This window comes from Aegilops tauschii, chromosome 5 (assembly GCF_002575655.3).
Source record: "Aegilops tauschii subsp. strangulata cultivar AL8/78 chromosome 5, Aet v6.0, whole genome shotgun sequence".
NCBI lineage: Eukaryota > Viridiplantae > Streptophyta > Magnoliopsida > Poales > Poaceae > Aegilops > Aegilops tauschii.
This window is the reverse complement of record NC_053039.3, coordinates 502,707,165-502,717,480: the sequence shown is the minus strand read 5'-3', so window position 1 is coordinate 502,717,480 and position 10,316 is coordinate 502,707,165. Positions and strand designations below refer to the sequence as shown.

General features: G+C 44.9%; 1 protein-coding gene across 1 annotated transcript; it reads left to right on the top strand.

The window, feature by feature from the left end:
• Positions 1-296: 296 nt before the first annotated feature.
• Positions 297-4,551, top strand: LOC109759139 (chaperone protein ClpB1). The gene is made up of 8 exons (XM_020317972.4): positions 297-585; positions 1,238-1,304; positions 1,527-2,396; positions 2,710-2,876; positions 2,967-3,307; positions 3,394-3,673; positions 3,759-3,956; positions 4,061-4,551. The coding sequence occupies exons 3-8, from the start codon at positions 1,547-1,549 to the stop codon at positions 4,226-4,228; spliced, it is 2,004 nt and encodes a 667-aa protein (XP_020173561.1). The 5' UTR covers positions 297-585; positions 1,238-1,304; positions 1,527-1,546; the 3' UTR covers positions 4,229-4,551.
• Positions 4,552-10,316: the final 5,765 nt, after the last annotated feature.

Genomic DNA, 10,316 nt, shown 5'->3' with positions numbered 1-10,316 from the left:
ACAATAAGTTTGGCCTGACTCCGGTGAGGAAGGGGCGATGATGGCGGCACACGTTTGACTCACTTCAGTATTTGTAGTCGTCGTTAGGCGGTCTACCGACGTGGATGCAATTTTTTTTATTTCCTGTTCTTTATACTACCATGATGGCATATTAAAAAATTCCTCGCAATTTTGATTAATATCCCGCCTTGTATGCAGTATATAGGGAGTCTAATCCTTCTACAACAAAAAATCCTCTTCATCATGTGTTACATCTAAAAGACACAAATACATAGCCCCCGTGTGTCCGTAAGATTGCTTTCGAGCCCGTTCGGAGTACGAGATTTCAGCTCTATATTCCCCTCAAGCAAGCCTCCCCCACCCCCCAAAAAAGCCAGTCTTTTCCGAGCGCGACAGGGGTTCCTAGACGCCGCCGGCCCGCCGCCGCTTCGCGCCCAGCCGGCCGAAGCCTCCGCTGCCCCGCCGCCGGTACAGGATCCCAGCAGCGCCTCGCTCCGTCGAGCAGCCGCTCCCACCAGCAGAGCAGGCGCTCCCGCCCAGCAACGCCGCCGCCCGGAGCTACGCCGGCGACCATTCCATAGGCAGGTAGCCACCACTCCTTCGTCTTTACTCCCTCTTCCCTCATCCACCCTCCCTCCTTCCTCCTGCATCCTCTGTCTGTTGATTTTTTTCCCTGGTTTTTGTATTGGACTTGGACGAGTACTCGCTGTAGATTTGATATTGTGAGAGTATATTAATGATTATTTCTTGACGAGTACTCCCTCGGGTCTTTTTGGTCTAAACATGTTAGCAGTGAAGCATGCAATGATTGACGATATATGAAAAAGGAAAAGATTAAGTTTTGTTTATATGCACCGTCTTGACCTGAAATTAAAGCTTAGCAGTAACATGCAATTTGAGAGAGCAGGAGCTTTGTCTTTGTTATACTGGCCAAAATTGGGCAACACATTAGTACTAGTGGTATTGTTGGCATGATAGATATCCCAATCTGTTTATGATTGGGAATATAGTGGTACTGATATGCTGTGTTGCTGATTTTAACAGTGAGACCTAAAATATCACTCTTTAAAGTGATTGTTTTCCTTTTGCATGTTAGCTGATTGATCTTCAGGTTCCACCTTTAGTGTTATGCCATGATAGATGTACAACTAACTAATGATTTGATTTGATTCTTCATATTCATTTTACACTTACTAAGAGTCTAATTCTACCCCTTTGGAACTTGGAGCTGGAACAGGGCATCAACATTGTCAATTGGAGGGGCTTGGAGCTACTTCGGCTTCAACAGTAGAGCAAACAGGAAGGTAATCTACTGTTCCTAGCTTCTATACATATATATTTATGTGAATTTAAAAATAGTAAATGTATCCCTGTATTGGAACTTCTCCAAAATGCCGAATTTACATATCTGTATATCTGCCCGATACTGATACACTTATCCATATCGGTGCATTTTAGATTTACATGCACTCTCAGGTACTCTCTCTGCATACATATGAAGCATTGCTGTGTTTTTCATTCTTCAGGCTAAGGCTTCTGCACAGGTATGGGAGAGACCTATGATCCACTTCTTGGGACCTGGGTTGTGCAAGGAACTGTCTTCCATCAGCTGGGGGCCTTGTTAACACGCTCCCAGAGTCATATGTCCTCGATTTGGCGACGGGTGGAACCTTTGGTCTTCCTTGGAACAGCTGTTAGTTTGGGTTGTGCAGCATGGAGGTACTATGATCGTAAAGCGGCTCTGCGCACCTACGGCCGTCACATGACCGGCAAGGCAGTCGGACCAGTTGTCGGCCGTGATGACGAGATCGACCGCGTTATTTCTATCCTCTGCCGCAAGACCAAGAACTGCGCCGCGCTGGTCGGCCCCGCGGGGGTCGGCAAGACGGCCATCGCCGAGGGCCTCGCGCAGCGCATCGCTACCGGCAAGGTACCTGCCGCGCTCGCCGGGGCACGCGTCGTGGAGGTCGACCTCGGGGCCATGGTTGCGGGAACCAGGTACCGCGGTATGTTTGAAGAGCGGATGAAGAGCGTGATCAACCAGGCGGAGAAAGCGGGCGGCAAGATAATTCTCTTCATCGATGAGATGCACATGCTTCTTGGTGCTGGGGCTGGTCGTGGAGTTACTGGTGCTTCAACCATGCTGAAACCAGCGTTGGCTCGTGGTCGTATCCGCTGTGTAGGCGCGACGACTTTTGATGGTTACCGCAATTACATTGAGAAGGATCCCGCTCTCGAGCGGCGATTCCAGAAGGTACACATCGAGGAGCCAAGCACGCAGGCGACAATTGGCATTCTGCGGGGGCTAAAGCAGCAGTATGAACAGCACCATGGCTTGGAAATCCAAGATGCTGCTCTTGTTGCTGCTGCACAGCTTGCTGGCCGCTACATCACTGGTGAGGAATTTACTTGCTTCTATTGTTCCGCGAGGTGATTAGGATGTACATATGATATCTTTTGTGGTTATGGTCTGCCCCATCTTAAGGCTCCATAGCTCACATGCTAATTAAACTATCTGCACCATTGTTGCATTGCAGACATTAAGTTGAAATAATTCTAGATTTACAATGTTATTTACTGTGATGTGCATATAAATTGATGGGTACCTGCACTGCAGTTTTTCCTTTATGGCGTGTTGCACCCATGAGCGTCAACAATGGATATATATGTTGTATAAAATTAATGGATTTCTTGCTGTCTTTACCATAGGTCGTCAATTTCCGGATAAGGCTATTGATCTGATTGATGAGGCGTGCAGTGCCACAATAAAAAGGTTGATGCAGATTGACAACCAAGTAGAGGAACTTAATGCAAAGCAGAGTCGCTCTGCAAATTCAGTGAAGGGAGCAACTGTTGTACCAAATGATGTCGCACAAGTAGGCATTTTCCTCCCAGTCACATGTGCATCTGCAGTTTCAGTCAATGAGATGTATTTTTCATGCAAATTCTAACGCTGTTATTTGAAGGTTGTGAGCCTATGGACTGGAATTCCTGTCTGTACACTTGAGCAAGAGGACAAGGCTAAGTTAATCCACCTAGCGGACAGGCTGCATGAGCAAGTTGTTGGACAGGATGAAGCGGTAAATGTGGTAGCCGAAGCAGTATTGCGTTCAAGGGCTGGCCTTAATCATCCCGGCCAACCCATAGGATCTTTCCTCTTCTTGGGCTCAACTGGTGTTGGGAAGACTGAGCTTGCAAAAGCTCTTGCTGAGGAGCTATTCGCAAGTGAGAAGATGTTGGTTCGCTTTGACATGTCTGAATATGTTGGCAGTGGATCTGTTTTGCGTCTCGTTGGAGCACCCCCAAGGTAATTTGAATATATTTTGTAACATTGCATTACTTCTTAGTCTTTAGCTTGATTGATATTAATGCTTCTTTCGTAACTTCTTAAAGCCGTCAGGGCTGTGATGATGGTGGGCAACTGACTGAGAAAGTTAGGAGCCGCCCGTACAGTGTCATTCTTTTCGATGAGGTGGAGAAGGCGGATCCCTCGGTGTTGAACATCTTTATTCAACTTCTTGATGATGGTGTGTTGACCGATGGCAAAGGTCGGACTGTAAATTTCAAGAATACCATCATCATTTTGACCTCAAATCTAGGAGCAGAGCACCTCATGGCAGGAATGGCCGGAGAAATCACAATGGATGTGGCACGTGACCTTTTGATGAAACAGGTTTGTGAATCCCAGACTGCTGGTGCGGCTCAGAAAACACTTAAAGGCTGAGTTTCTCATCTATGTATATATAATGTTTGTGCAGGTTCAGAAACACTTCAAGCCTGAGTTACTCAACAGGCTGAGTGAGATTGTGGTATTTGAGCCGCTTTTGCATGACAAATTGAAGGAGATTGTGAAAATCCAAATGAAGAGCATCATTTCCAGGGTAGCTGACAAGGGCATCTCTCTTTTTGCAAGCGATGCCGTGTTGGACGTCATTTTATCGGAATCATACAACCCAGTACGCACAGCTTCTTTTCAAACCTAGAAGAATGATTTGGCTCATGTTTTCATATGTGTGTACGTTTTGTGTTTTGGTAACCATGCATGCTTTGTCTCTCACAGATGTATGGTGCAAGGCCCATAAGGAGGTGGTTGCAGAAGAATGTGATGATTAAGCTGTCCCAAATGCTGGTCAAAGGTGAAGCCAGTGAAGGCTCGACGATTTCCATTGATGCTACGGATGACAAGAAGAAGCTCAAGTTTGAAGTAGTAAAGAAGGTCCAGGAGTGATCGTGACACCGACAGGGGTGATGTGGCTGTGGTCAGTCCCATAAACCATCCTCATGATCCCGCGTTCAAGACCTTGTAATGAGAGTTATTTTGATGACTGCACTTCAGTAGTGCCTTCTTTTGTATACTACCTCCAGCTAATACAAATTAGATGTATATATATACTAGCCATGTAATTGGAACAGCAGTTGCAGGCATGGAGCAACCGAGTTAGTAATTTGATCCTTCCATGTTTTGATCCTATACAAGAATTTGCAATGTAACAGTATCTCTGTTGGATAATTTTTTCGTTATGAAATTTTAATAGCCATCTCACTGTTTTATTGCTTTGTCACGTGGATGAGTGTCAAAACTTAAATGTTTCAAGTGAAGCTTCCAGGGAAGCGCCTATTTATAAATCCATCGAGACAGGATGCTTGATGAGCATAGCAACTTGTTATATCTTGATCTATCAATGGTCATGTGCGCAATTTTTCCCTAACCTGTTTCTAATATCCTGCTTAACCATGCATGTTTTGTTAATTACGGCGTTCAGACGGTGAGATTGGCTTCTATGCCTATGGTGTTCAGCCCCTGAGAGGGGCTTCTATGCCTATGGCGTTCAGCTCAATTATCAACTGTTGGTTGTTTGGATAGCTTACCAGGCTTGTATTTGCAATTTACTTTCTTCCTGGAGAGTTAGGCATTGCAGCTCTTTGGTCCATTATAAGATGTCCATCAACATTTTTTGCAGCTAGCAGCTTGCTCCTCTCGAAGGCATACCATCACAACCGAGAGCTCATCTGTTCTGTTATGTGAGCCTCATCTCTTCTTTTATGAGCCTCATCTGTTCTGTTATGTGAACCTCATCTGTTCTGTTATGTGAGCCTTGACCTCCTGAGCGGCCTTCACCCCTGTCCATCAATCCACGAGTATAAGATGAAGCTAATGACTGATCTGATACGGTCCTAGAGCAGCAGCCTGCAAGTCGTACTATGGCTGCAAGGATATTTGATTAAGATGTAGTATGATATGATACCCCCGCAAAAAAAAAGATGTAGTATATATGATACTACTATGATTGGCCTAGCTGTGCGTTTGATGTCCCTTTTGATCCTACTATGTGTTTGAAAGCTTCTGATCTTTCAAGCTGCTTACTTTAGAGGCTTACGCACTGAAATTGTGTCGGCATGATCTTATATATGAAACCATGTAGGCATTTGTCTGAAAGTGCTTATGTGTAGAGTTGCTATGGTGTTGGTATGCAAACCCAACCACTTTAACCAACCATAGGAGGGCAGTATCGATGAAGTAGTCTACACATAATTAGCATTGCACGCATTATATTTTACTTCTATATCTATGCTCCGTGGATGATAAGTAGTCCAATGTGGTGACTGCCGATTGCTCGAGTCCTTTCGTGTAATAGAGATCAGACTCCACCTGGATCAATAATTGTATGCAGTCTCTTTTGATGTGGTACTTCCACACGAACAACTTAGCATCAACATCAGAAATGTATTCATTGTTTGACACGAGAAAATTCATTGCTTTTTCGAAGGGAGGAAAGTTCACAAATGATGGTGGTCAGCACTAGCAATCTATGGTTATATGACATATAATGTTCAAGTATTATTTTGTGATCATGGATCATCGTCAACCGTGTTGAACATCATTATATATCCATCTGAGCGTAGATATATACAACAGCTAATGATCCATCTGAACGTGAATACAATGTCCAATGAGCACGTGTCAGTGGTCCATGGCACGAGAGGTGGACATCCTAGAGATGACATCAAACCCTACCATAGTCCATGACTCCACGACAATCGTACCATCTATCTACAACACTGACAGATGAGGTCACGCCAACAATGTGTAAAGTGGAACAAATTGGACAAATTTGGTTGCAACAGATTATATTTTGAAGACGGGGTAAAGATGCTCGATTAAGGCATGAAATTATGGGAGTCGTGAGAGGCACGAGGGTCGTCGCCCAAACAGGGGGTTATGTTGTGGGAGGGCAAGCTTTTCCCGCATTGCGGCGCAGAAAACAGCCGGCAAAGGAAATGAGAAATAACACAAACAAGGGGAGGGACGACGTACAGAGATAAAGTCACGTTGCAGCACCAAATCCCAGTTAGAAATGCTTCATAAAGGAGTAAAGATATGTACAACAAAGATATCATAAAAAAAATGATGTGAGGTTCTTGTTGAGGCTCATTGATTTCCAACCAACCTCTAATCAAACCCACACGTACTAGTTAGGCAATCTAACCTATATATGCATCTCCTAGTTAGCGGGTTTTGGCAGGAAGAGTATAGGCTGCTAAGTGATCGGGAGGAAGTCTCTTAGCGTCAGAATGGTTTCCTGGTCAGATAGTAACTTATTGTTTGGACTAAACAAGTCCTGATCTGGTATGAGGGACTCACAGGCACAAGCGATCGGGAGAATAGCTCCTCCCAGCCATGGCTAGATTTACTATACCAGCACCCTACGTACATGCCCTGCTCTTGCCCGAGCTCTGGCGAGCCGCGAGCTCCCAAGGCAGCCGCGAGCTCCCAAGACTATCAAAGTCAGTGCAACAGATTTTCTGTACGGTAAAACAGTGTTAAAACATTAAGGAAAAAAATAAAAACATGCCAAGGGAAGCTTTTATTTCTATCATCCCCGTGGTCTAGTAAAATAGCGCGAGAGTTTAACTCCCAAGACACATGTTAACCAAATGTTCTATCACAGATTTTATACTCATGCTTTTTACGACAGGCTTCTAACGTGGCAATCGGCGGATCTTTGGTCCTATATTAGGAATGGTGTCATGTGACGTGGTTGTTGGATCACGTAGCAACCAGTTTGCCAATGAAGGTTGCCATTAGGTGTGTGTGTGCGCGCGCACAAGCTTGCTCTCTCAGATCTAAGATGCTTGTCAGATTTGCGGGGTTAGTTTTGTAAGAGTCTCTCTGTGTCACACAGAGAAATATATCTTACACTTAGTTCTGTTTTATGTTTCATTTAGTCAATGTAAATCTCTCTTTGTGTCACACAGAGGAATATATCTTCCACTTAGTTCTATTTTATGTTTCATTTGGTCAATGGAAATCTCTTTCTGTGTCACACAGAGAAATATATCACTTAGTTCTATTTTATGTTTCATTTGGTCAATGGAAATCTCTTCATTTCTTGGAAACAGGGGAAGTAAAGATAATACACATAGTTATGAAGATAATGACAAGATGTAAGGTTCGTGATAAGCCTCATTGTTTTCCAACAACTTCTGGTTGAACTCACATGTACTCTTCGCAATCCACCCCATATTCATCTATCTATCTTAGAGCATCTCCAACAGCCGCGCAAGGCGCGGCGCGCTAAAAAAGCGTTTGCGGCGCGCTGATCATGAGTTTTTGCACGGCGAGGAGCGCTTGCTCCAGCGGCTGCTGAAAAGTTTAGCGCGCGCGAGCCGCTGCAAAAAAACTGCGCGCGCTCTCGCACAAAAAACATATGCACTCCAAACATAACCAAAAAGATCAAACACAAACAAAATGAATCAACAATAAATAGTTCAATTTTATTATTACAACTTAAACAAATAGTTTATCTTGCAATAGAACAAATAGTTCAACAATACAACATCAAACATACAAATCATGATGCTCTTTATCGGCCATTCCATGCCCACCACTCTTCGATGAGATCCTTCTAAAGATCATCATGCGTTTCGGCACGTCGAATGGCATGATAGGAGGCAACAAAACGGGCCACCCTGGCAGCCCTCCGCCGCACTCGCACGGAATGCCCCAAGAGTTCATACTGAGAGTAGTCTAAATCTTGGCCACGCTCAATCTTGATGATCATGTTGTGAATGATTACACAAGCATGCATGATGTATCAAAGCATCTTTTGATTTCAAAATCTAGCCGGTCCTCTCGCAATGGCAAATTGGGCTTGCAAAATCCCAAAAGCTCTCTCCACATCTTTTCTAGCTGCTGCCTGAGCATTGTGGAAATCAGGATTTTTCTTACCTTTCGGTTTTTTCAACGGCTTCACAAATATTTTCCACTTTGGGTAGATGCCATCCGCAAGATAGTAGCCATAGTTGTATGTATAGTCATTTGCTACAAACTGCACCGGTGGCAGTTCATCATTTGCAATCTTATTCATCAGTGGTGACGGATTAACAACGTTGATGTCATTTAAAGATCCAAGCATTCCAAAAAACATGCCAAATCCAAGTCTCTTGATCGGCCACCGCTTCAAGGATTATAGTGGAACCTTTTTTTTTTGGCCGTGGAATTGCCCATGCCATGCCTTAGGACAGTTCTTCCAACTTCAATACATGCAATCTATTGAGCCAAGCATACCTGGGAACCCGCGAACTTTGTTCATCTCCAAAAGCCTTGCGGCGTCTTCAACATTGAGAGATCTCAAATACTCCGGGCCAAACACTTGCACAATTCCGACTGCGAAGCGCTTGACACACATGATGGCTTGACTCTCACCCATGGCCAAGTGGTCATCAAGTAGATCAGCCAGAATACCGAATGCCAACATACGCAAAGCGACTGTCACCTTCTGAAAGGTGCTATGCCCGAGCTCTCTGGCGGCATTCCTCCTTTACTAAAAAACCCGATCATGGCTCGCTAGTTTCTCTGCAATGCGCCTGAACAACTCGGTGCTCATCCTAAACCGGCACCGGAAGTATGACTCCGGGTACACGGGATTATCCACAAAGTAGTGCCTCATCAATCTGTTGTGGGCATCAATCCTATCCCTCCAAATTTTCTGCCGACCCATAACTGAACCACCGTGCTTTGGTTTTTTATTGATGTGCATAGCTAGGATCATTGCAAGATCCTCCTCCTCTTCAATATCAAATTCTTCTTCGGAAGAATCATATGACGAACTCATCTACAATATTCAATTTAAATTAGGCTATAAAAACTACAAACAACATGCACAAATTCATGTAAAAAATGTGAAGTTGAAGCAATACATACCTTGCAAGCATTTTGTCGAACACCTTGTGGGCGCCGAGCGGCAGTGGGCGGCAGGGCGCTGTTAGTCGGAGGAATGGCGCGCGCGAGGGGCGGCGGCGACTGGAGGGAGACGGAGGAAGCAGCGGCCGCACGGGGATAGGCCGGGGAAGCGCCGGAATGGTCGCCGGAACAAATGGGGTGGTGCGGGCGGCGGCGCCAGCGCCTAGGTCGGGGTAGGTGGAAGTCGCGAGTGGGCAGCGCGCGGGAGCGGGCGCAGCAAATAAACGGCGCGCGATGGTGTTTTGGACTGCGCGCTAAACTCTTTATGCCGCGCGCGCGGTTATTGCGGCTCCGCTGAAGCTCCGAGAGTAGTTGCGCGCGCAAAAAAAACCCAAAATTTCCAGCACGGCGCTTATATAGCGTGGTTATTGAAGATGCTCTTAATCATCTTGTTCAACTTTTGCCAGAAAGGGCTCAGAGGATGTTAAAATACAGTTCCTAAAATAACGGTGTATGTATTAATTGATCACCAATCATAAGTTTGCAATATGCTCCGATGCATGAGCACGTGGATATGACGGGCTTATGCTATTGCAATATGAAACACATTTACGTCTTCTCTATTTTAGTGACCCCCCAGCATTTAATTAACGCATATCAGGCCCCTCCTAATGCTCCACCTTGTACAGGTGCTAAGCCTTCCATGTAGGCAAAAAATCTGATATGGCAAGTTATTTAAGAGGAGAGAGACGAGTATGGTGACCTTAGGAAGAACCAATGCTAAGCGCGTGAACCTAGGCAAAACATTTAAAGGAATGAAGCCCACCAATACATGAAGAGCTTTAGTTGCTAAATCATTAAATGAAGCAAGCTTAGCAACCATAAGCTACACACCTATGCATTGGGGAGTATAATTGCTAAGCCATTTAATATGCTTAGCACCTCATCTAAGCACCCATGCATTGGCAGCAGCCTCAAGCAACTTCCTCTATATATGCGCATTGTTCCAAGGCACCTACTTGTTGCACACTCTCATAGCTAGTTTAACCACACAATGTTCGATCTAGCTGTCGTAATGGATGAAACTCATCTTTTGATGAGAGATTTTGGATGTTGGGGAACAAGAGGCACC